We start from the raw sequence: 27,946 nt of genomic DNA on the forward strand, positions 1-27,946 counted from the left end.
TACAAACTGTGCCTATCTCAGGCCTTGCATGGGATCAACACTTAATAAAATTCTGTTATGTTTCATTATCCAGGCCAGCATTCTCACGTCACAGATGACGAAGCAAAGGCCCAGACTGGTCAAGAGCATTGCTCGAGGTCACGTTGCTAGTCAGGGGCAAAACAAAGGCTGGGACTCGGGTCCTTCAGCTCCCAAACCTGGACTGACATCTGGACACTCCAAGTCAGCCCTCTCATTTTCCCCTTGTTATGTCTTATGTGCCCACACTTCTTCAGATGACATGAACTCCAGAAAGGTCTGTCAAGATCTACTGCAGAATGCAGCACACTGTCATTCCAAAGGGGAAAAAGCCGAAGTTCTCCTAATGCTTGGTTTAGTTCATTGAGTGTTAAGCATCACCCTGTCCCTCTGTCACTGAATTATTTGTCCCATCTTAAGACAGACACACGACCCTTTTATGTAAATGAAGAAGAAACAACAAAGAGTATAATACAGTTTTCAGATTCATGGGCTGAAGGCCGAACGCACATTTGCTACCGAGTGGACAGAAGAACCCAGTTTGAGCACGAGCCTGAGCTAAGGCAGAGCCTTGAGGCAAGAACTTCCAAGAGGAGGAAAAGTTCAGGAGCTCCCTCTTAGTGGCAAGTCTTGCTCTATCGTGTGCCAGAATTATGAGTTTGGGCAAGTTTCATAACCTACACAGTCATCTTCCCTCGACTAGAAAATGGTTATAAGGCACCAACTTCACCGAACTGAGGTAAGGATCAGACAATATAAAAGTGAATGAGGGCTTCCCTGGTGGCGCAGTGGTTGAGAGTCCGCCTGCCGATGCAGGGGACACGGGTTCGTGCCCCGGTCCGGGAAGATCCCACATGCCGCGGAGCGGCTGCGCCTGTGAGCTATGGCCGCTGAGCCTGCGCGTCCATAGCCTGTGCTGCACGACGGGAGAGGCCACAGCAGTGAGAGGCCCGCGTACCGCAAAAAAAAAAAAAAAAAAAAAGTGAATGAAAGGTTTTTGTATATACACACTCTCAGGCGCCAGCAACCCGAATGTCTTCTTACGGTGCCCTTAGAAGATACTTTCTGCTCCCCAACTCTATCTTCCTAAAGAAAAGAACTCCTTTTCCAACTCAGAAGCATAACTGAGAAAGGAGGAAAAAGAATGTACATGCCTATCATCATCATGATAATACTGTTGAGCACTAACTACATGCTTACAGTGTCCTTGGCTTTGCTCTCAGAGCCCTTCTTACACCCCTTAGTCCCCTAAACCCTCTAAAGTTGTTACCATTTTACTTAGGAGCGAATCAAGACAGAAGAATGAAATACTTTGCCCAAGATCACACACTCATCAGGATTTGAACCCAATAAAGATGCTTCCAGAGCCAAATTCTTTTTTTATACCATATGCAGCCTCCATACACAAGTACTAGAAATAGGAAAGATTTCCCTACCACTTTCCAAGAAAAACTACTTCCTCCTTAAGACGAAAAAGGAAAACGCATTGAATTTGAAGAAGATCATCTAATTTATTTTAGGTTTTTCTCTCAAGCTTAATCTTTTTGGGGAACCGAAACCAAACTGTTTTTGATACCGCGAGTAAGCTCTTGATTCTTAAGAAGCTGTTCCAATGAAAGCAAATCAAAGGGCAAGCTCACAGAATGACCCTCCGACATCGCCATCACAGAAAAGTCCATTGCGCTTTGCAAACTGGCACTGTTGTTCCAAAATAACTGAGATGGGTGGCCCCCAGACTTGGTCAATGGAAACCCAGTCACGTGTATGAAAGGCTCTTCTTCACCTAGTCCCATTCATCTAGCCAAACCGAGAAATTACAAACAAAATGCAGAAATTATTCACTTGGGGCATACCTCTCATATGCCAGCCAATAAAACAAATCAAGTGGCTATTACTAAGTTACCTGCTTTCACCAACAGTCATACTATTAATGGCAGATACTGGCATCTGGTGAACATATAGCATCCATTTAAGATGACTTTACATGTTTAACTTCAACTGGGGGAAAAAAAAAATTCTTCTTGTTCTTATAGATAGGTACCTTAAAGTATTTATCCTTGATAAAAGCCAGTATTCTTTAATCACCAAAACACTAAAAATGAGACAGCAGGAAAACCACGTGCAGTCCTCCACTGCAATCAGCGTACCGCATTATGGAGGTCCTAATGTCTACCCTAGCTATTTCTAACACCTTTTCCCTGGCCGCTTCCCCCAAATTCCCTGCAGCTAAGAACAGTATGGAACCCAGTATTGACCAATGAAACAAAAATAGGATCCTGGGGATAAGCTTTTGTTGCCTTATTTAAAAGGACAAGAATGAGAGCAGAAAGCTCACTGTGTTGCCCCCATCCCTTTAATCTTGCCATGAATGCAAACAGGATATCTGATGCCACAACCGTCAATCTGTAACCAAGATGTGACAAGAGCATGAAAAGAAAAGTCCATACCCGGAGTATGTGGAGCAAAAAGACAGGACACTTTAGAGTCCTTCGCTAAACCTGAGACTGCCCATTCTCTGGATTTCTAATTAAGTAAACAACAAATGTACTTACATTTTAAGCCACTATTAGACGGACCTTTCTCTTATTCAAAGTCAAAATCATTCCTAACAGACTCAAGTATCATTATTTATTCCCTGATAAGCACCACAGCAGACCAGTACCCAATACCTCCATTTTTAGGAACTGATTCTAGCCCAGGTGGTTTTCTTGGGAGCTTCCATGTCAACACAGGTAACCCTAAGCCCCTAGTCTCATCCCCCTAAGCTTTTTCTGATCCAGAGGAAGACATCTGACTGAAGCTCTTCCTGGAATTTTTGATCATTAAAACAACAGAGATCAGTCTCTCTCCAACGATTAAAACTGTAAAATTCTAAATTTCAGGAGCTATTGGCAGCCGTGTTTTCCAACACCCAGAAAATGACACTTTGCAGGAGGTAAAAAGCCAAGATTGTGCACATCTTTTTTTTTTACAGTGTGACCAATTCTGAATGAGCCTCTCAATCAAAACACAAAAAAAGCTAGACGAAATACTGAAACACATTTCAAGGCACCTACTGAAGTATCTACTGAAGTAGATAGCTAGTTGGGAATCCAAAGAACCCAATAAAGAAGTGAAAGCAAGACCCCTGGGTGGTGCATGAGTCCTAAAGCTAGCATTCACCCTGTGGTTATCTGGAAAACCTGCTGACCTCAGGCTTCCATTTTGATAGCTGTACTGGATACAGGAGATAAAGCTTTGAGTCTAATCAAGGTCAGAAGTCTTCTAGGAGACTCTTGCATAAAGCCTGGACTCCCAAGGAGTTACACCTCCAAAGCAATGACGAATAACAAAGAAACCTGCTCTGGTAATTTGTCTCTCTTGACTTCGGCACTAGATACAGGAGAGGAAACTCTCCTATAATTCGTAACCACAAGTGGGCTCTCATACTTGTTTGTTACCCAGATTCATACTATACAGGAAATCTTTAAACTCTAAGCAGAAAACAAAACAAAATTAAAGAAAACCTTAGGCCGAGAATTTGATTTAAAGAAGTCCTGAGCTGTGGCATCTCAGGCAATTGGCGAAAGGAAACACTTTTCTCTGGAGGAACAGAGCTTTACCGCAGTCCTCAAAGAATTCCCACAGATGAAAATCCACGAAACACAAGCAATAGTCAGAATCACAAAACACATAGGGAAATAAGACACCAGTTTTAGAGCAAGCCACTACAGAAAATAGAGTCAGATCTGTAGAGAACTGGAATTTTTAGAGATAGAATATTTTAACACTATGTTTTGTTTCGTTTTATGCAACAAGAAGTAAAACAGAGGCTTGACAATATGGAGGAATACGGAAGAATGACCAAACGTTTTTAGAAGATACAAAGAGAATTTTAGAAATGAAAAACAGAATTGAAATTAAACTCTCAAAGAATAAACAGCAGTTTAGAATAAAACAGAATTAGTAAACAAAGACAGAGTTGAAAATCTATCCAGAGCACAGGCTAGAGAGCAAAGATGGAAAAGATGAAGAAGTTAAGAAGCATAACCTAACTAAAGTTCCAAAAGACAACAGACAGACTGGGAAGGGAAGTATTCCAATAGATAATGGCTCAGAACTCTCCACTATTGTTATAAAAAAAAAAAAAAACGCTCAATCTAGGAATCTAACAAATATCATTTAGGATAAATGAAAAGAAATCAACACCTGGAATCATACCGATAAAACTGCAGATAAGCAAAAGCATAGAGCAGATCCTAAAATCAACCAGAGAGAAAAATACAAACTTTCTGCCAATTGCTTTTAACAGCAAAAATGGAACCCCAAAAAAGAGCAATGCTGAGACAAAGTACCCATCCACCTACAATTCTATACCAAGCAAAACTATCACTCGAGAATAAAAGTCAAATTTGCAGACAAACAAAATAGAACAAATATTTTCAAAGAAAAAAAGAGAATTTACCACTAGCAGCCCCTCTAAATTCTATAGGGCATTTCTGAGGTGGAAAGACAATTATCCCAGATAGTCTGATAAATTCTAATGTGTTAAGTCAATTTTTAAAAAAAGACAATATAAAAAATCATATCTAATATGTAAGCTTAAATATAAAATAAAGTACTAACAAGAGCATATACTCAGAGAGGGTGACAGGAATCAAAATGTTTTAAGGTCGTTATATTGTATGTTATGCTTAATTAAATACACATTAAAATATCTTGAGTAACTGCTATAGTAAACATATAAAGTATAACCTTCAAGCTGGTAGAGGGGAAAAAAATGGAATGGAGAACAACAACAAAAAAAGCCTTCAATGAAATTTAAAGAAGGAAAAAAATAAAGAAAAAAATGAGGTAAAGAAAGAAAAACACAAGCTAAGTTTGTAAATCCAAAAACATCAGTAATTACAACAAATATGTATGGAGTAAACATTCCAATTAATAGACAAAGATGGTCAGAATAGTTTTAAAAATCTGGTTATGTGCAGCTTATGAGAGACATCTCCAAAGCATAAAGACATAATTTAAAAGAACAAGTTATACCAAATATATACTAACTAAAACAATTCTGGTGTGGGTTTATTAATAACAGACAACAACAGACTTCAAGACATAAAACAGATAAAAATGTTCCTTGCATAATAATAAAACACTTAGTACATCAGGAAGTTATAAACAATTTTACAAGTGTTAGCCTTTACTGACATAACTTCAATAAACTAAAAACTAAAAAAACTAACCACAAAAACGTAAAAATTACAAGACAAAATTACAAATCCACTGTAACAGTGGGAACTTTTTAAACCTTTAAAAAATCTTTACATACAGTTAAATTCACCTTTTTCTTTGGTACACAGATGTACGAGTTTTAACACATACATGTATTGTATAATCACCAACACAACTAGGATATAGAAGAGTTCCATAACCTCAGAAAATTAACAGTGGGAAATTTTAAGAAATGTCTTGATAGTTCCAGCATACAAAAAAACAGCAACAAAAAAAGACCCTAATGAACTCATATATAGGATATTGCACCTCAGGCTGGAAAAAGCATATTCTTTCCAGCACAGTGGAATATGCATAAAAACAGGTCACCTGCTAAGCCATAAAGCAAGTTGCTCCAGTTTTAAAGAACTGATAGGATACAGACCATATGGTCTGACCAAAATACAACTAAGTCATAAAAAAAATTTTTTAAGACAGAACCAGAAATCCCCCATACAACTGAAAACGTGAAATACTTCTAAATAACTCATAGATAATAAGAAATGATAGTAGATATAAGAAAGTATTTAAAATTTAATAAGAATAAAAATAATACATGTCAAAATAGGTAGGATGCAACTAAAGCAATATTAAAAGAAATTCACAAATTTAGATGCTCGAATTACAAGGTGAGAAGGGCTCAATATTTGGAATTGATTATCCAACTTAAGAGAGTAGGAAAGGAAGGGCAGAATAAATCCAAAGAAGGTAGAAGGAATAAAATAAAAGGCAAAAATTAATGAACTTCAAAACCAACCTACAAGAGAATCAATAAAGCCAAAATTTGTTCCTTTGAACACTAACAAGACAGAAAAATGTGCCAACACTTATCCAGAAAAAAAGAACAAATATTATTCAGATTATTATTAGAATAATCCTGTTGATGCTGTAACAAATTACCAAAGTTTAGGAGCTTAAAGCAATACAAAGCTATGCTCTCAATGTCATGAAATCTAAAATTAAACTGTCAGCAGGGCTGCACCCCTTCCAGAGGCTTCAGGGGAGAATCCATTACCTTGCTTTTTCCAGCTTCCTGTACTCCCTGGCTCATGGCCACATCACCCAACTTGTTGCCTCCATCCTCACATCGCCTACTACTAACCCTATTCCCCCTGCTTCTCTCCTATAAGGACCTTTGTGATTACATTAGGCACCTCCCAAAATCCAAGATAATCTTCCCATCTCAAGATCCTTAATTTAATCACATCTGTGAAGCTCCTTTTACCAAATAAGGTAATATATTCACAGGTTCTGGGGGTTTAAAAGTGGACACCACGAGGGAGAGGGAGACTCTTAAACTTACCACAGGGCCCACACCAGACACTTCTGGGATTAACAAGATAATAGAAGGATATTATAGGTTTGAAAACTTAGACGGCATGGCTACCTTCCTAGAAAAAGACAACTTACAAAACTGACCCAAGAAGAAATAGCCCTTTAAGGACATAAGAAAACTGTCTACTGATAAGTAGTATATCTTGCTATAAAGAGAACATATAGGTTTTTATAGTTTCCAGGAAGAGCTAATTCCAATGCTACACAAACTCTCCCAAAGAACAGAAAAACAGGGAACATGGCACAACTCCTTTTAGGAGTGTAGTATAACCTTGACACCAAAACTAGATGAGAACGGGAGAACACAAAGTAGCAGATGTGCAGGGAGAGGAAGAGACCAGAGATGGACACAGGCCGCTGAAGGTACTCAGTGCCTGAATGGGTCTCTTCCTGAGCCGCTGTTGCATCCCTGCCCATCATGCAATTCAGCTGTTCAGCCAGTGCTGTTTGAGCCAATAAAAGCCCCTTTATGTTGCGCTAGTTCAAGCTGGCTGTTACCCACAACCAAGAGTCCTGACTAGTGCACCATTCCACCAACCAACTGGACACACGCAATCTCTTCAATGATACTTGCTAAGTATCATTAATTCAATTAACCACATTAATGCACGGGCCTGAGGACACAAAGGTAGTGAAAGCCAGGCCAACCGGACACTTTAAAATGTGTGCTGTCACTTTTCAACAAGCTCTCTAACTGCATTTTTTCTTAAGCTATTATTATTATTTTTCTAACATCTTTATTGGAGTATAATTGCTTTACAATGGTGTGCTAGTTTCTGCTGTATAACAAAGGGAATCAACTATATGTATATGTATATCCCCATATCTCCTCTCTCTTGCGTCTCCCTCCCACCCCCCTAGGTGGTCACAAAGCACCGAGCTGATCTCCCTGTGCTATGCGGCTGCTTCCCACTAGCTATTTTACATTTGGTAGTGTATGTAAGTCCATGCCACTCTCTCACTTCGTCCCAGCTTACCGTTTCCCCTCCCCCTGTCCTCACGTCCATTCTCTACATCTGCGTCTTTATTCCTGTCCTGCCCCTAGGTTCATCAGAACCATTTTTGTTTTTTAGATTCCATATATATGTGTTAGCATATGGCATTTGTTTTTCTCTTTCTGACTTACTTCACTCTGTATGACAGACTCTAGGTCCACCCACCTCACTGCAGTTAAGCTATTATTAAGATGAATTCAAATGATTTGGGCACAGTGACCTGATGGAATACATGGAAACAATGAACATCAGGGAAATAAAACCATGTCTAGGATTCAACATTCTCTAAGAATAATCCTCAAAGTAGTTCTCACTCATCTCTTCTCGTAAGATTGCAAATTCCTTAAGGGCAGAGACCATTTCTATTTGTTCAGGTAGGTGACCTTGTAAATAGTCAAGAAGCTTGCACAGTCCAACGACCTTTCAGACTGTTTCTAAGAGTCTCGCCAAGCACATATTTTCCATTGCAATAGTTAAGATGCCAATACAGAAACATGCAAAATGGTGAAAAAATCAAATGGAGAAAGTTTATAGCCCCTTAAATATAGCCCACACTTCAAATTCTATGAAAGAATTGTTTATGGGTAAAAGAGAAAAAGCTGAAATCACAATGCAATTGAGAGAGAACATTTATCATGATGTTATTGATAAGAAGATACAACAGTGGACGTTCCAGAAAATCCTGAGTCATGTTTTCAAACAGTAATAAACTTGGCAAAGAGACGAACTCAATTACACCTCTGCAGCATCCATGGAAGGCAGTGGAAAGATTAGACAAGAATGTCAGCTAGGGATCTGACTACATGTCCTGAAACCACAGAGGCTGAAACCTTCCTCGCTCCAGAAATGTTAACACAGCTTTCTGGATTGATGCAACACTGGTAACATTTCAAGCCATCGCCAAAAAGATGAGCTACTGCAGGCAGGGCATCTCAATAGACAGATGACAAGAGATACCAAATTCTGCGTAATCTACATACGGGTCATTTTCTTGGCGCTCAGTCAGCGCTCAGTGACCAGCTAACTGTGGGGTTGAGGGAAGAACACAGCTGTACTCAGAACTCGGAATAAGGGGACAACAAAGGGGCACTGGCCCCTTCATCACACATTCAGCATTCAAAGGAACTAAAGTCTAGAACCTAGCTGCTAAGATTTCAGACAGGAAATAGCTTTCCAAATGCCTCTCCTTCTCCCCAAGCCGACTAAGACACCACCACCAAGTGTCCTTGTGAGAATCGCGGCCCAACATCATTTTCAGCTCTTGCCTTGTGAGTCTGTACCCAGCAAGGGACAACTGGAAATAATGCTGAATGTTGTTTTGTTCTCTCAGCAAGCTTTGTGTATCCATTCCTGACAGATCTGAAAATAAAGTCAATGCTAACATTAAAAAAAAAAGAAAAGTTCTTCTAGCTTGCAAGAGACCAGTGAAGGACAGTTATGGGTTTCCTTCCTCCCCCTGACCGGATCAAGGGACTGCATTCCCCTGGGCTTTTATATCCTTGTGTAATAGTTAATTAAATACTCTGTGCTTACTGGTTTATGTACTAGAGAACACTAATTTTAGAAAACCGATTAGCTAGTTCTTTCTAACTGTATGTTATTGTAGCTAAGGTCAAATTTTTCACTGAAACTATGGCAACAAAACCCCAGTATTCTTTGTCAACAAGACCAAAGCAAAGTTCTCAAGAGCAGGCCTCTACGTGATGGCTAAACCTAGGCTGAATTATTCTATTTTCTACCTTTACCTGAAATGCCATGTTTCTGAGAATGGATATGGGGGAGGGGGTGACTTCAGTCTCAGCAGCGTGCTAGCAGTAAGTCCAAGTGAGCTTATACTTAAGTGTCATCACTGATAACATTTTTAGACACATATAATTTTAGCAGCACAAAATATCCAGACATTTCAGAAGCACCCAAATTGGAACTCACATGTACCTGGAAAAATACCAGACGAAAAAAGGCACTTCTAAATGTCAATAAGAGAAATAATTGTCCAACTGATTTTCTCAATTACTGCAACTGCTCTAATTGGAGTTTTTCTGCCCTGGCCTCCAGCTATTGCTTTGTCAGGGAGAAAAGACAGACTCTTTGAAGGGACACATTCTTCTCCCCACACCTGTGGCCACTCTCCACTTTTCTCCCCAAACCAGTGGACACAAGCACAATTCTTGCCTTCTCTAGGAGCCACGAGGGCTTCTGCCTTGGCCAACAGTACCAAGGAAGCAGCCGCTGGATATCCCTTCTCCTGGAAGCTCAACTGTCCTCAGTCAGGTACAGAATGTCACTCTGCAGGCCAACTGGCAGGCACCCCTCTGAACTTACAAAAAACACACAGCAGGGTGGGGGGTTTCAGGAAAAGAGCAGATTGGCAATATCTGTCTCCTGTCTGTCAAGAGTGGTCGGAGTGCCTGCTGCTTGGGTTAAGATAAACACAACTTCCTCTCTCGGCTGGGCCTGTAATTCTATACATAAGGCAGGATTGCCATCTCAAGTGAACGCCCCATCAGTGAGTGAGGCCCTGATCAAGGCTTGTGTAAGTAGAGAAAGGCCTTTGGTTTCTCTTCAAAAGGTTGCAAGCTCTCGAGCTCCCTCTTGTTCATGAACTCGCTCAATAAAGTATAAGAAATGCAGCGAGGTTAAAGTGTGTCTGGCCATGGATATCTTTGTACACTCCACATAATGAAGTTTTAAAACGGACATATCAACGTCTGAAGGGCAATGTCTGATGTTCCTAAGAGATGTCCTGAAAGCTGTTAATTGCAAATTGAGCCACAACAGCTACTCAGCTACCACATATTAAGTGCTTAGGTTGTGCAAGGCATGCTGCCAACGGTGTTACACACATGCATCACCTCACCCTAAAATAATCCCATCAGTTCCATGCTACTATTAACCACAGTTACCAGCTGGGGAGACTAAGGTGTAGAGAGGTTAAGTAATTTGCCCACGGTCACACAGCTAATGAGAGGTGGGGCAGGGACCTGAGCCTGAGTCTGACTCCAGAGCCAGCACTCTCCACCACTATGCCCATGGCCTCCCCAATACATCTTACCTATTCATTTAAACCAGATCTGGCAGGATCTTGATTCAGAAAGGTTTTTGGATTTTTATAGTTGCTCACCTTTTCAAATATTCAATAATTCCATCTTTCCACTACTACCTATTGTTTTCTACCCATTGAACTGAACATACTTGGTTCCCTGAGAGCTACTCATGTGGACAGCGTGTCTGTAACTCTCCCCAGCTGTTTGCTGACCCAATGCCCCCAAACACAGGAAGCAAAACAGAAGAAACAGCTGGGTCCTTTGGTGGGAAAACACAGACACTTACGGTCAGATGGGATCATCTACCTAACCTCTGTCCCAGAGCAGAAATCGTCTCCAAGATCCCTGACAGATGTTCAGACCCTTATGAATGAGAGGAAACTCAGTAATTTGAAGCAGGCCTCTTCCCTAAGCAATGGCTCAGTATTTATTACAGTCAGAAGCACATTCCTAAAATCGAAAACTCTGCCTCTGGTCACTTTCCTCTGCTGGCCCTAATTCTCTATTGTTCTGGGCTCAGCACATCCCTCCCTATGACAGCCTCACAGTGAGAGGAGACAACTGTCAGTTGTCCCTTCGGGCCTTGCATCAGCATGGCGGTTTGTCAGAAATGCAGAATCTCAAACCTCACCCAGACCTACTGAATTCGAATCTGCATTGTAACAAGATCCCCAGGTGCCCATTCAAGTTTCAGAAGCCATGCCTTAGAGGTTTTTCTTCATTCATTCTACAAATATGCAAGAGCCTGCCACAGGCCAGGGCCTGTGCAAAGCCTTAGAGGGAGACAGGCACAGCTTCCGAGCTCACGATGAATGGAGTGGGTAACAGTGAAGTCATCCGCCAGCAAGAGCAGCTCACCGTTTTAGGGCATTTAGTGCGGGCCAGGCACTCCTTTAAGTGCTTCACGTGGACTGGCTCCTTTGACCCTCACAAAAACACCATGAGGTGCATATAAGAATCTTCCCATTTTCAAGATGAGGAAATGGAGATACTGAGAGGTTCAAGCTGACATGACCAGCATAAAACAGAGCTGAGAGTCAAGCCCTAGCAGTCTGGCTCCAGGGTCCGGGCTGACAAGGAGCAGCCTATGTGTACACAGGGTCGGCAAAGAACCTCCACAGGGGATGCCTGAGGTCTGAAGGATGAGTGGGCATGACAAAGACTAGGGGGTCCCAGGAGGAGTGACAGAGATGGGGAGATCATTTCAGACAGAAGATAAAGGACACGCAAAGGCCCAGAGCGCAGAGCGAGTACCCTGACTGCCAGGACGAAATGCCTCGGTGTGGCAGGAACACAGAATGTGGAGGTGGCGGGGGGGACGGCAGCTGAGGCCGAGAGGGAAGCAGGGAGACTCATGCAGGGCCCTGTGAACCCCGAAAGCATGTCCTTTATCCTAAGCACAACTAGGGAACCACCAAGGGCACCAAGCAACCAAGTGATATCATGAGACCTGCGCTGATTCCTCTAGGCGCAGGGAATGGATGGGAGGGGCCCCAACGCTCAGGCCCAAAGGAGACAGAGAGGAAAATGCAGAAACCTGCAAGGAGACCACTGCAGCAACTTAGGTGAGAACTGCTGTTGCCCGGTTAGTCTAAAACGTCTCAAGTTCTCTCAGCTACTCACCGTTCAGCACGAACGTCATCACTTTGGGACCTATCCTCCTGGTTACCCCTCCTTTAGCTTTATTCCCATTGAGCAGTATGACTCTTAAATGTGGAACCCAGGATGTGATAAGAGCCCCCAGATGCTTCTTGAGAAGCACAACTCTATTAATTCACTTGAATGGTTGAGTAGAGACATTGTCAAGAACACTCCAGACATGGGTTCAAATCCCAGCTTGGTCCAGACTGGTTACTGACCCTCTCCAGGTTCAGGGTACCCAACTGTAAAGTGGGGATAATACACCACCACACCACAGGAATGCTCCAACATTCAAGAGCAAAGGCACACCATGACTCTGCCAGAAGACCAGGCACAAAGGAGGAAGGGCATTAATTATTGTTTGTTTTTCATGATCATGTATTGAATGAGGCCAAGGAATCGCAAAACTGTGGGCGTAACAGAGAAAAAAGATCAAACACTGGGGGAGGTCAAGGAGAAGACACCCTCAGAGGATGAAGCCAGTCCACATTCCAGGGAAAAGACAAGTCAACTGTAAGAAATCTGTTCAGAAATCTTTCCAGACTCAGGTAGTTTGGAGAGAGGTTATAGCACAGCATCAGGCATCCATGTAGGAAAAAAATTAGCCTTCAGTTAACCTAAAATGTCATCAGCAAAAAACGCTGCAAGAACCGGGAACAGTGAAAACCATTTTAGAACAAGCACTAATTCCTTTTCAACCAGCTTTTAACTAAGGACCATCATTATGCCGGGCACTGGGCCACGAGGGCAGGGCAAGATCTGGTCCCTCCAGGTGCTCCAAAATCTAGCTGGGGAGACAAAAATAGAAGACAGCTGTGATACACACTACACTGAAGGTTGTGAAGTAGGCAGTTAGCATGTACCTCTAGCATGCAGACATTGGCTCCTGTGCAATGCATTTCAGAACGCCATATTTCGGGGCAGTAGAGGAAGAAGGTGATTAAGAAGGAATCCAGTAATTTGGCAAAGGAATACTCAAAGGCCCGTCTCCTTCTAAAGCAGTTTAGAGGAGGTATTATAAGGAAGGCTGCTGATGTCAGACTGTCTGGGTTCAAATCCTGGCTCTGCCACTTCGCGCTGTGTAACTTGGACCCACCACTCAACGTCTTGTACGTTAGTTCCTCATCTATAAAAGGAGGGCAAGACTTCATAGCTCTGTAGCTGCCTTATGGGGTTGTATGAGGGTTAAATAAATTAACGTATGTAAAGTAAACTATACAAATTAAATAGATTAAATTTCATTAACATATGTAAGCACTATACATGGTATTCACTATTATCTGCATGTATGGAAAACACATTATCATTAAGTACACAAGGTGATAGGATAAAAAAAAATTTTTTTTTTAAATCCATTCTTCAAACACAGCAGCCTAAAAGATAGTGTGGGTGGGGACCCAGGGTGTGTCCCAATCCCAATTTTGACACAGAATTGCTTTCTGAGCCCAGGAGACGACCTAAATCTCTCTGATTTCCTCATCTGTCAAAAAAGGGAGGGAAAGAATTATCATAAACTCAAGTGATTCACCACATAACTTCATCAGTGCTCTGAAGACAGGATTATAAAAGCCTTCACCAAAAGAAGTCCTTCATCAACCACTACGTTCTGCTTTCAGGAGAACCATATAACAGTATGATGCAATTACACATGCTCTCTGTCCAAATCAATTTTGCCCTCAATGGAGGAAGCCACAACGGCAATACTGAGATTCAATCAGATGACAAAGAGAACACATCCCTTACACTGGAAGCACTTTATGCATATAGAGCTGAAATTTGCTCTCCATTAGCAAATGAATTATTATGAGTAAATGAATAGAAAACAGGGGTCTGGGGTCTACTCTCCCATGGGTGACTCAGCTATTCAGAAAGGAAGCTATCCAAGGCAACGGAGTATAAAGCTCTCCTGTGTCCGTGTGCAGGATGCCCAGCACCTTCAGACACGCATCTCAAAGCTTTGAGCAAGTAGGCAGGAATCCAGCGAGGGCCACTTGTAGTGTGTGGGACTCCAGTCTAATCACGCAGCAGGCATCACCTCAGTGACCGTGGAACATGCTGTGACCCTTCTATGGTGTCCGGGGAATTGAATTACAGTGTTGCGCCCTTTAGATGGAGTCTGTTGGTTCAAGATTGGGATAAGCGGGTAAATCTGAAATGAAGATTATAAAAAAACCTACTAATCTTTTTATTAAATTTGAATTGATTTTGTGAATACGGAACACGATGCAAGAGACGTTCCCACAAAGCAGCTGCTCGCACACACAAAACCTTGAATACGCTTCAAGGCATATACATGACAAGCACCTTAAATAGACTGATTTTTCTGCCTTATTTATAACAAGACAGGCAGAAAACTCAGTCCCACTGCGAAAGGCCCATCGTGGATTAGAATCAAAAGAACAAACAAAATTTAAGGGAGGACCTCCCCTTCGCATGTGGGTATTTAAAACTAAGTAAGATATGGGTTCATTCCTTCGAGGCCTTGCCAAAAGAAAAAAAAAGGAGAAATAATGTTGCTTAGCAACAATTAGAGAACGGGCAGGGAAGGAGAGCGGGGGTGAACGAAAGCTGAGCCTATGAGTTCGTTATGGCCACCCTAGTCCAGATGACCTCTGTGACCCAAGATCCAGGCCGTGTCCCCATTTGGCCTCAGAATAAGGCCTGGCTGTTTCCATCCATTCGTCTTATCTTGACGAAGAAGACCTGTAATCCCAAAGAAATAGAAACCTACTTCTGGACAGCACGAGGCTCCTGGACAACAATGCTGCCTTGTGAAAAGCTAACCGGCCTATTTCTGGCGCTGATCACAGTTTCAAGCTAAACTCCATTGAGCAGATGGGAAAACGGAGGCCTGGAGAGATGCAGTGACTCCCCCACGGCGTCACAGTGGTCGGTGGCAGAGCCTGGGCGGGGCGCTAGCTCTCAGGTCAGCTGGGGCTCTCTACTCCAGGGCTAGCAGTTTTCCCACATCTGCGAAGAACCATCCCCCACCTCAGCCTAAATGGGAGGTAAGACTGTGATCAGATAAGCAGGTTGCTGATACTCAAATACTTCTCATCGCTGGATCATGAAAAATGCCATTCTTATTTGAGGCTCCCTTCAAAACTGCTGGGAGATCCCAGGCCAGTTCACAAAGAGCTTGCATGAGATGGGAAACACTTCTTTCTCTCTCTCAAACAAGCCATCTTACTAAATCCACAAGCCCCCTAATAGGTGGGCTGACACAGTGCAAGCATTCTGGGGCTGCAGAAAAAGAAGAGTCCAAAAAAATGAAAAGACCCTAAGTCTGATCCTCAAATTCACAGCCATGCTTCAGACCCAGAGTGGTTTGTCACCGCCAACCAGCACACTCCTCATCCCAGTATCATCCTGAGACCATGATTCCTAGGCTGTCAATCTTTTAAAGGGGACACGTGCTGAGCAAGCAGGAGTCTTCAGCCAACATGTTACTCAGGAGATGCCCGGAGGCAGGGTTATACTGCCCCAGACCAGACCCTCATTTGCATTACAAATAGGATTCAAATAATGTTGCAGGTCACAGACAGAGTACCCCACACCTTGTTAAAAACGCATTAAGGTAAAGGGTCCAAGTGGTTTTCTATCTTGCAGTGGGCTTTCTTCCTCATTTATATGGTCCTAACTTAATGCTAGAAAGAGTGTGGGCAGACAGCAGAAAAGTAATAACCTAGTCCATTCCCATTTAGAGACTGCAGGTGACACGGCTTGAAGGAACTCTGTGCTTTACACGGGGAAGGGTCCATAGGGCAGAGGGAAGACAAACCACTGGGTCCAGGCCTTTGCAAGAGTGTTCTGGCCTGGCTCTGACACTCACACATCATGTGATGCTGGGCCAGATCCTCAACCTTGTCAGCCAAAATGGCATCAGGGGTAAAACAGACACACCCTGGGCTGAGAAGGTGTGGCAAACCTCAAGGAGAGAGAACACGTGAAAAGTGTCATCATCTACTTTGCTCCAACAAACTACTAGATTACAGGGGCAACTTTCCTACTTTATAGAAAGATATTTCACCTGCTGGGCCTCTACTTGCATATAAACAGCTGTCACGTGGACAACAAATTACTCTCAACACAGCCCTGAAAAATTTTAACGGTGTATTGGCGTTGACTTCCTTGTCAACGTCTCTATCTTTCCTCCCTGGGACACAAATGGCTGGTGCACAGGAGGCAACCAATAAACGTTTGTGTAATGATAATAATCATTCTAAGAAGGGACATTTAAGTGACTATGGGCAAGTTACTCAATTTCTTAGGGCCTCAATTTCCACATCTGCATGATGGGAACACTGATACCTACACCTCACAGGAAGGTTACCAGACTAAAAGAGAGAATCCACGGGAAATGCTTTGCACAACTAAATGCTCTATTACTGTCGGCTACTGTTATTTATAATGTGGGTCTGTTTCTCCAAGACACCTTAAGACTCTCAAAAAGCCAGGGGGACTGTGTTCAACTCATCCTGCCTTCCCTTATCACCAAAACCAGCAGCTGAAACACAGTAGGACCTCAGTGCTTGTTGAGCTGAACACTCATTTTCATAATACATCCACCTAGTGGATTATTACGCTTGAAACCAACTTGATTAGGGGAGAAGGCGAAGCACAGGGCACAAGGGCGATACTTACCTAAAACACCCACACTTTCAGCCTGATCTCTGAGCTCTTCCCTAATCCACATGAAGCACTGAACGACACCAGAACGCTTCCTTTCTCCTCACCTTTCCCTGCCCAAACTAAATTCCTCCCCATCTTCCACTGTGAGTTTTCTTTCAAACAGCTTTTCTTCTGAAACTAAAGGTTCAACTACAAGGTTAAAAACCTCTCACACCTTGGTGACACTGATACGATAGCATCTGTACAAGATCAAGGATTTGGGGCCAAGATTGGCCTCTTGACATAAATGGAAAAGATCAAGTTTTGAGGGCAAGAACTGGACCACTGCCCCAGTCTGAAAAAGGAGATTACACAATAAACCGCATCAACACCAAAGCCTATCTTATTTCCCAGAAGCCCCAGTTCTTATTTCCACTCGAACAGTGCTGAAGGTTATACTTAAAACAGCAGAGATTCTAGGATCAAAATGGACGATGGTTGTTAGTTTCCATCTTTTCTTTGCAGAAGATGCCGGTATATTTACTAGGGGGAAGGGATGGGTGGGAGTGAAAAGGAAAAGATAACATAGAGAAAGGAAATCACTAACCACAAAGCTTCTATTCCCAGTTTCAATCTGATGTTTGCCTTCCCTATTCTTTTAAGATTATGGGCAAAGCAACACAAATCAGGAAGAAAAGAGATTCTGCCTTCCCTTCTATGGACACTGGTGCTTTAAAATGGTACCACATTAACAAAAGGACGAAAGTAACAATTATTCTACATCTCAGATCTTCTCATCACCTAGAGGGCAGGGACACGGTCCAATATTCATTCGGATAATGAAAAAGCCTTGGCTTATGTGAAACAGATGTGCAGCCAATCTTTTCTTCCTACAGACAACGTTAGGGGCAGGAGATATAGTCCAAGGAATCACAAAAAAAGCAATTCCCTTGGAAATGTACTTTGACTCATCAGAAAGAAGCAAGTGTGTTCAGTAGTTTCACTCTTCTGCATCTACTGTGAAAAATAACAGCAACCAGTCACTGAGCAAGCCTTGTGTACCCAACTACTCTGTTTGGCTATTTACCCATATTATCTTCAATCCTATTATCTTTATGAGGAAGGAATTCTTTTTCCCCCATTGCATAAGTAAGGAAACAAGCTTAGATATTTAAGTCATCTATCAAGATCACTCAGCTTGTATATGGGAACACCTGGGCCTCAAATCTAGGCCCACGGGGTCCATGTACACACCCCTAACCACAGAAGCATTTAAAGACAAAAAGTGGAACCATATATAAGAATTCACATATAGTTCCTTTCCCTTCTGCCACCATATATGAGTATCAGGCTCTGTACTAAGAACTGGGAACAAAAAGACAGGGATAACTAAGGCTTCCTGAGCCCTTAACTAAGGGCCAGGCTCCCTCAGTACTAAATGCGGAACACACATTTCATCGTCACCATAACCTTACGAGGGAGGGGCTAATACCATCTTGCATTTTGCAGATGAGAAAACCAAGGTTCACGGAGGTTAAGCCATTTGTCCAGGGTCACATAGCTAAGAATGAGTAGAACTTGGATTTGAACCCAGGAAGCCTGATACCACAGCCTATGCTATTAACCACTAGGGTAGCAGATTTCAAGAGGAGCTCACAAAATGAAAAACCCAAAGTCAGAAGCCACAGGGAGTATTAGATAAATAGGCCTTTGGCTTCCATTTACTTAAGAACAGGTTATGATGGTTCTCAATATAGGAAACAACTTGGCAAGGAAACAATGGAAGCGACAGCAAACCCAAATGACTAAATGTAGCTCTGCTGACTGCCTGGATAAAGACTCCATCATCCTATGCGGCCGCTTGCCAGCACCTCACTTTTCCATATGTGTTTGTTAAACTTTGAGGTGCAGTGGCACAGCAAGGAAATGGACTAGAAATGCCTCCAAATTGCCCAACTGCCCTATGCACCATTTCTAAACATCAAAATGACTTCAACTTCAAAATAGACTAGTATTTGGAGAGGCAGTCATCCCTTTCTAAAGAGAGATCTTTCTCTTCATTTTAGAGGAAAATGTTTCAAAGTACGCTACACCAGAACTGAAAGGCTGCTTTGGAAAAGGTCGCCCGGGTTCCAAGGTGGAAGAGACCTTCCTGGCATGGCAGTGGCTGCGAAGGGAGATGGGCCTGGGCCCCTCACCTGTGTGCAAAGGACCTCCGGCTCACCACAAGGAATTTAGGCAGCCCTGACCTACATTCACAAAGCCTGCAGCAAAGCTTGTTTTGAACCAGATTTCCCACAAGTACAAAGCACCTCACAACCTAGAAACCTTTATTTTTAATTTATGGGGAAAGACAGTCAACAAATTAAGTCACTGTCACGTGACCACCTGTAGAATCAGGCCAGGCCATAAATGGAATTTGGTTCTTTCTAAATGGCCTCTCTCGGACTGTCACTTTTATCTCAGAACAATCCCTTTCAATCAGCCACCAGGTATACATCTAAGCACCAGACACTTTTACCCTAGTGCCAGGAAAACATATATCTCTCCCGAGTTCCCCTGGCTATGGTCCTGTTTATTTTAACGTTCTAAACCTGTATTCAAATAGCCACTGGTTAACTTTGTACAGTACATTAACATCTTTCTCAGCTTCCTTTCCCAACTCCCAGAGCCTGGGTGTAGAATGGGATAAGAGCTCACATCGGACCCAAGCAATAAGCTTCTCATCCCTTCACTTGGTCCCTGCTGCAAAAGCAACGTGTGGGCCAGGTCCCTGCTACGTAGTAAAGCCGGGAATTTATAGCTCAGGCTCTATTAGCAGTGGTTCTTAACCTAGGCTGCACGGAAGACTCACCCAGGGAGCTTTCAAAATATCTCAAACGCCCAATTAAATGAGAATCTCTGGAAGTGGAGCTCATACGTGATATTTCTGAATGTCCCCCAGGTGATTTCTCTGTGCAGCCCAAGTTGACAAACCCAGCTCCTACTGCACCCATCACCAGCTCTGTGACTCCAGACAAGGTGCTAAACCTCTACCTATGAGGGCTTCAACCCCCTCCCAGGGAGAACAGACCCCTCCAAGAGCTAAAAATGCTTGCAGAGCCCTAAGCACATTATCTGTCCGTCACTCTTGGCTCAAGTCTATCACTCTTGGCTCTTTTAAAAGATAAACTGCAGCACATTATATAATTCAGAGGAGGGAATTAATTCTATGAGTGAGTGACTGGATTAGGATCACTGAATCCAATCTTTCTGCTGCACTCAGGATTCTGTTTTGGAAGATGACATGGAACAGGAACTGAGAAGAAAAAGGCAACAGAGGCAACAGGAACCTCAGGTTCCTGTCACATCAGGCTTACGCCAACAATTTTTTTTTTTTTTTTTTTTTTTTTGCGGTACGTGGGCCTCTCACTGCTGTGGCCTCTCCCGTTGTGGAGCACAGGCTCCGGACGTGCAGGCTCAGCGGCCATGGCTCACGGGCCCAGCCGCTCCGCGGCATGTGGGATCCTCCCGGACCAGGGCACGAACCCGTGTCCCCTGCATCAGCAGGCGGACTCTCAACCACTGCGCCGCCAGGGAAGCCCCACGCCAACAATTTTTCTTTTTAACAGTCTCCCACCAGCACCCCCCAGGTGAAAACATTCTGCTGGCACACTCATGCCAACTGGATGCAGCTCAACACTGAACGTCTTCCAAATGGTTTCTCCCCATCTGAACATCTGCCTCCTATTTTATTCTAATTTCTTTAGCTTTTATCCAAAAAACTCAAACAGTTTCTAAATCACCTAACAATAAGAACTTATAACTCAAAGGATACAATCTGCAAACAGCAAGGTTTAAACTCTTTGGGACTGAAGCCATCAGTCAAATACCTAACCCAGTGGGTTCTCAGCCCTGGCTGCATATAAAAATCACACGGAAAGCCTTAAAAATGCCACTGCCTAGGCTGCAACCTTAAGAGATTCTTTAATTGGGCTGCAGTGGGGCCCTGGGCAGCCGTTTAATTAAAATTTCTCCCAGATAATTCTACTACACAGCCAGAGCTGAGAACCACTACTAACCACAGCAACAGCAAAAAACTTAAAAAAAAACGTTTCTCACTTTAAGATAACAACAATATTTTAAACACCTCCTGGAATAAACGAAGCTACCTTCCAAGGAAGGCATCAAACGCAAGAGGCCTACTAAGAAAGACAAAACTGCTAGGCTACCAGCAGGAAAGCCGTCCCACCTATGCCTTTTAACTCAAAAAGTAAGTAACAATCGAGAACTTCTCACTCCAAGGCAAGGTATCTAAGGATATCAAACCCCCAAAGGGACAGCAAGATCTGCTGAAATAACACTTGTTCCTTGTGACTCAATCCAGAAATCGTTTGTTTGGCCATATCTGCACAAGTGTGAGGCTTTAAACTGAATTAGCACTTACCAACATGTATTCAAGAGACAAATGAAGGCCCTAATACAAGCCATCCCAATCTTGACACTGAACTTATTTATGCATTTTCAAGAGGTCAGAAAGCTTGAAATTGGTATCATACTTTTAAAAAATATGTAAGCAAATAAACCTATGACTGCTTTAAAAAAAAAACTAAATCCACACAGAGCAACACACTTCATGAATTTTCAAATGAGTCAAGGGACCCGCTCTGGGAAGGTCACCAACTTACCTCTGAATTTCTTGGGTGGATTGTTAAGGTCCCCAGCTTCTGGCTGTACAACACAACGATCATCAACCAGGCTGCAAAGAAAATAAAGATAAATGTTGTACCAAGCCGAGTCTAAGAAAATAAAACCCTAAGCACTATGCAAAACTCAAATACTCAGGGCTGTTCCTGCACAAAACTTAGGCTGCCCTATTCTCCTGCCAGGGAACTGTTGACACTAGAGGTTTCCTATGTAGGGAGCTAAACCTCATCCAAACACCCAAGACTCTGCTTCTGCAACGGACACATTCAGCTACTGTTTTCTGTGGCTCTTTTCTCTTACCCGCAGCCACGAGAGATCTGAGCACAGCACGCACTAATGCTCAAGTCGGGGGCATAGCAAGGGATCCGCGCTCAACCAACGGTAGCTGAGGGGCCCACCCCATGCCAGGCACTGAGCTAGGTCCTGGGATGTGAGGATGAGTAGAAGCCAGGCCCCTGCCCTTAGGGAGCTCAAGGCTAGTTTGTGCAGGAGCCACAAAGACAAACTGATAACAAGAATATAAACCAAAGGCTGTAAGGGAAGAGAACAAAATACAGCCAGAAACTAACTGTGCCTGAGGCCATCTGAAAAGCTGCTGGTGGAAGAGGGAAAACTGGAGCTATTGGAAACTGAAGTCAAGGTGGGGGATGAAGAAGAGGGGAGCGTTTTCAGGGGGAGGGAACCCCACGTACAAAAGCATCGAAGTAAGAAAGGACTTTGGAGCTTCAAAAGCAACTAGTGCATAAATTACAGATAGATAACCAGCCCCAAATTATATATAAAGGCCCCGTGTTTAAAGTCCCAACTGAGGGCTTCCCTGTTGGCGCAGTGGTTGAGAGTCTACCTGCCAATGCAGGGGACACGGGTTTGTGCCCCGGTCCGGGAAGATATCCCACATGCCGCGGAGCGGCTGCGCCTGTGAGCCATGGCCGCTGAGCCTGCGCGTCCGGAGCCTGTGCTCCGCAGCGGGAGAGGCCACAACAGTGAGAGGCCCGCGTACCGCAAAAAAAAAAAAAAAAAAAAAAAGAGTCCCAACTGAACAATCTGACTTGTACAATGCTTTTAGAAGAACCGATTTTAAAACAGTATTTTTGTTTGAACAGATGAGGAAATTGAAGCTCTGAGGAGTTTAACTGACTTTTCCAAGTTCCTAAAAGTGGTATCGGTAAGATTGGCTCATTTTCCAAGTGACCACAGAATTTGCTCCCAGTTAATATGGTTTTCCAGGGTTTCTTCCATTAATCTGTGTCTTATCCCAAAGGCAAGGTACCGTTAAATACCCGGCCTTAAATCTTACTGCTCCTTCCTCCAAAATTCCCTGACAACTCCTAAAGTCCTGCACGTCTTTCAAGACCCTGATTCAGAGCCCCCATCTTCTCCATGAAGGCCCTCAAGTCTTTCCTGCCCCAGACCCTCTCTGTCTCTCCTCTGTCACCCCAATATCACTGGGCTGAAACACAAATGGTGCACTAGGCTACGAACTCCACGAGGGCAGAGATCTGCCGGCTTTGTGGCCCAGAAGGTGCCCGGGGCCAGCACACTTCCTGTCCAGGCTGGGTGCTCAGTATTTACTTGGTGGATGAATCAAAAGTGTCCCACCAGCAATTTGCCTCCTTCAGCTCCGAGACACAAGAGCCCTCTGCATCAACAAGAGGGACAGTGTGGTGACAGCCTGAACTGTAATGCAAAAATCAAGAGCAGAAAGTCAAGAATCACTGAGCCTCTGTGAGTATAAATAAGGTAATGCCACCAGATCAAATATAATATGTGTATGCAGGGGCCGGGGGGAATGCCTTGGAATCCAGTGCAGGACTGGGTTAATTTATCATCAAGCTCTCAAACAAGCGGGAAGAGGTAGGAGAAAGGGCCCCAGCCTAGGCTAGAAGAAAGTGAATTGTAGATGGCACTCGGCCACCTACTAGCAGCACGACGCTAACTCCATCACTTCACTCCTCCTGGTCTCAGTTTCTTCATGTGTAAAATCGATGAGTAGGTCTCAAGGATTCTCAAGTAGGCAGATGTTCCTAAGACTTTTTGTGTCTTAAATATATTGATACCCGGTGCCCATCCTCCCCAGGCCTCCTAAAGTCGTGTTCCAGGATGGGACCCAAGAACCTTTATTTTTAACAAGTTCTGCAGGTGATTCAGAAGCACTTCTCTGACAGTGCATGTCATACGCTTGGGCTGTCCAAGGTCCTAGTTGAGTTCTAAAGTTCAGTGAGTCAATAAAGCCATTTGGAGGTAACCACCATCTATGTAAGTGGAACTGGGCAACATAAATGGAGCTGGAGGCTGATTCCACAAAAACTGGCAGTCACTGATCGTCAACCAAGACTGCTGCTCCATAAATGTAAGAAATATGAGAAGGAAAAAGGTCACACTTTATTTTCCAAATCCATTTTTATACCAATTATCCTCAAATATGTGCAGGGAACCAAGGGAATAAAATATTCATCTAAAGGAAGGACTAGGGCCCAAAATTCATACAAGAGCCATCCTCATGTTAAAGGGGGAGACCTTATCATTAATTTGTTCATAATACTTGAGGAAAACGCGTGGAAAGCTCTGCACTTCATACGAAATCTAAGAACAGATGTTCTGGAAGAAAAGGAGGTATTAACATTATAGGGGCTGGCACAGTAGACTGAGCAAGTGACAGGAAGCGTGCCCAGGTGACTGGAAGGGCAGTGGCACCGTTAAAAGAAACTGGGGCCAAAGAGGAGGGATGGGGCATAGAGTGCGGTTGAGGTTTAACAAGGCATCCAGGTAAGAGCTCTGGGCAGACAGTTAGGAGGGTGGTGAGCCAATTCAGCCAGAGAGGGGTGGTCAGCAAAGCCAGGAAGGAAAAGTCTGCCCTGTCAAGGGCAACCGTTAGGAGCGCTGGTCTTAGAGTCCTGAGTCTTCGCAACTGTGAAACCCCGGGGCAGGTGGTTTCACCTCTCTGATGCTCAGAGGTTTTACCCCCATAAATAGCAATAACGACAGTCCTCACTGTAAAAAGCTGTTTGGGGATTAAAGGGATGTTGTATGTACAGTACGCAGCACAGAGCTGTAAACACCCATAGGCTTCGTGGAAGGAGTTACCGTTCCTACTTATTATTGGTGCTGTTATGGGTGAAAAATAGGAAGAGGACTCAAGATTCAACCACGGATGGAAAAAGCAAGGAGCCAGCCAAGAAGAAAAAAGGGACAACAGAGAGGCAAAGCAGCAGGACTCTTTGCCAAAAGCCACAGAAGGTAAAATGTGAAGGGTGGGTCTTTAGAGAAGTTAAAAAAAAAAGGTAAGAACTGAGAAGAAAAAAAAAAATCACTTGATTTGGTGATCAGGCAGTCGTGGATGACTTGTTTTTATCAGATGACTCTTGAAAATAAAATCTTTATTCAGAGAGGTCCAGTTGAGCGACAGAATTCTTTACCTGACATAACTTGCTCTTTGAGGCTGCAGTAACTGAAAGAGAGCCTGAGAGTACTCACTCTGCACAAATACCAGAGAACAAGCATACTTTAAGAAGTATGATTAAAAGGAAGGTTCTGGCTGCTGTAAGAATGAGGTTCTTGGAGAAGCTGTTGCCTTCCTTCGCCCCATCTATTTGAGATCAGCTCTCGCCAAATACAACAATGCCACCCACTACTCCTTTCCAGCAAAGACATTATAGGCCATTTGTGACTCTTCTGCAGTTAACCATCTTCACTCCCCATTCTGCTTGTGTCTGCCTTTGGGGCTAATTCACCTCTCATTGCCTCTTCTAGACAACAGGAATAGGGAAAGAAGGGAGAAGATAATCAAATGAGTACATTAGGGAATGTATTTATACCCTTAAGAGTTGGGGGGAAAAAGAAAACTGAAGAAAGCACAAAAGACCAAAAATCTGATTTAAAGAACTTTGTGCAATTTGTAACTTTCAGAGGCACACAGCAACTTGAAGTAGGAAAAGTTCTGCTTCGAAGAAGAGAGATAAGCATCTGATAAGTTCTGGTCTTTGCTTGTACAACAAATAAGTCACCATTTAAAAATAAGAGCTCTTATGAAGCTAAAGCACTTCCTTGGGGTCTGTAAATATTAATTTTAAAATTCATCCCATATACTTAACACTTTCCCCTTGACATATGAAAAAAGAGGAAATTATAATAAATTCTGAATTAACAGAGTCCTAACTAATGATGTTTCACTCTTGCAGAACTGACAAGAAAACAGTACTTTTGTGTAAGATGTTATACTTGGTTAACGTGAGATTTGATATTCATGATTCCAACCACTGCTGGAAAAGTCAGTAAAATGGAAACATTCTTGTCCTAGAAAAATCAGTTTTTAAGCTGATGTTATGATGTCTTAAACAAATCCTGCCACACAAGAAACCAAGTGCTCTTACCCCAAGGTGCTAATAAATCCATTGGTCGATCCCTCGGCGTACAGAGAACAAATGTCTCCGATATGAAGGAAACTAGACATCTTGTCAGACATGGCTTTCTTGAGAATCCTAGACAAAGTAAAATATGCAACATTATTAGAAGGAAAGAAATGCTCGGGGGTGGGGGGGTGGGGGGGGGGGTGGGAAAGTCACTGAAAATTGGCTTCGCTCAATTTTCCAAAGCGGCCTACTTAAAAGTCAAATTTAAATGGGAGTGTGACCGGCAGGCAATTCACTGAGCCAAGCAGGACATCTGCAACCACATTTTTCCCACATATTCTTTAATTTCAGGATATTCCAACCACAGTAATGCTTGTTTCTAACAAAACCATGCCTGGATCCAATTCTCCAAGTTGAAGACCCTCGATAATAAATAGTGAATATTAAGAGAGCAGGAAGTCAGCCAAGAACGCTGCAGTGCTGAGGAGCTGGAAAGTCTGACTTATGAAACATTAACATATTCAATCTGCGTCAGGGAATGTTCAGTCAGAAGGAAGCACCTGGTATAAAACTTGGGTCCAGTAGTGCCTGGGCTGAGGTGCCAAAGCAACAAAATGAAATTACTAAGAGGAAACCTAGTAATAAATACCACAAAGCTCTGGCAGCCTTTTAAGAATTCAACAACCTACACACTTCACCCAAATGCTATTCCAGGGTCCTTCCTTCTCACACTTCCCCAAGAAACACTTGCAGAGGGAGAAAGAATCTTAGCACCTGGTCCAAACCCTTCCCAATGCAATTAAGAAGAGTAAGGTTGAGGTCGCTTAAGAACCTTGGTCAGGAACGCACACAGCTAGTTAAGGGGCAGTCCTAGAAAATGCTCTTAAATTCAGGAAATCTCTACACAGCCTAGTAGACACACACACACACACACACAAATATCAAAGAAAATATTGACATGACTCATAGAAACAGCTTTCATCAGAGCCAGAAATATTGAGGAGTGGGAGCCAATTGTAAAAAACTAAATTGACATCTAAGAAACAATCTCAGGGGCTTCCCTAGTGGCACAGTGGCTGAGAGCCCGCCTGCCGATGCAAGGGACACGGGTTCGTGCCCCGGTCCGGGAGGATCCCACATGCCGCGGAGCGGCTGGGCCCGTGAGCCATGGCCACTGAGCCTGCACGTCCGGAGCCTGTGCTCCACAACGGGAGAGGCCACAACAGTGAGAGGGCCGTGTACCACAAAAAAAAAAAAGAAAAAAGAAACAATCTCAGTTTTGTGGGAAGAGTGTGTGCTGGTGTGGACCGCAGTACCTCCCCACCATTTCCTCAGGCACCTGGTGTGTAAACGTTCAGGGTCACCTAGGTCTTCCCCAGACCTCTCCTCCAAACCCAGACCCCCTTAAACATCTTTGCCCATCTCTTTAATCAAGATTCCTTGCCAGAAAGCATTCCTCCCGCAAAGCCACAAGAGTTGTAAGGGCGTGGAAAAGCATACTCTCCCGAAATTGCTTTCTGGGTGCCAAGTTTTCTTTTCAGAATTAGTATGCAGCAATGATGAGCAGGAAACCTCAGGAAGCATTTCTCCTACCTTAGCAGGAGCGGCAGGTAAGAAAACAAACCATTAAAGAACCTCAGTTCACTGCTTCTGAGAAACAGCAAGGAAAAACTCATGTATCCCCCCAACAACCAAGATGTTACAAGAGAGATAAAGAGCACTGCCTTGAACTTATGTATAAAGAGAGACAGCAGCTGAGAACACAAACTCTCAAACAGAAGAGCCAGCATCTCTGGACCTTGGGGAAAGACAGACAACATGCAAGAGGGACAGATTGCCAAGTCCCCCTCTCCAGAATCGAGGCTATCATCCTGTCATTTCTTCCTAACTGGATATTTTATACCTAAAGGCAAACCAATGTTTTAAACAACATCCCCCAAAGCTGCACAAATGAAAACCACTAAGGGGCATTAATATTTCCCTTATGTGCTTATATATAAAAGTTTCATCATAAAGGGTC

General features: G+C 43.3%; 1 protein-coding gene across 6 annotated transcripts in view; it reads right to left on the reverse strand.

The window, feature by feature from the left end:
* Positions 1 to 27,946, reverse strand: part of ITPR1 (inositol 1,4,5-trisphosphate receptor type 1) — a 319,423-nt gene that overhangs the window by 268,459 nt on the left and 23,018 nt on the right. For all 6 annotated transcript variants that reach the window (XM_070046603.1, XM_060308111.2, XM_060308109.2 and 3 more), the window contains exons 3-4: positions 25,948 to 26,055; positions 21,559 to 21,629 (exon numbers count right to left, since the gene is read on the reverse strand). In XM_070046603.1, the coding sequence (XP_069902704.1) occupies positions 21,559 to 21,629; positions 25,948 to 26,039 (163 nt within the window). In that variant the 5' untranslated portion in view covers positions 26,040 to 26,055. The remainder of the gene's footprint in view (positions 1 to 21,558; positions 21,630 to 25,947; positions 26,056 to 27,946) is intronic.

Source organism: Globicephala melas, chromosome 11, assembly GCF_963455315.2.
Source record: "Globicephala melas chromosome 11, mGloMel1.2, whole genome shotgun sequence".
In the NCBI taxonomy this organism is placed as follows: Eukaryota; Metazoa; Chordata; class Mammalia; order Artiodactyla; family Delphinidae; genus Globicephala; species Globicephala melas.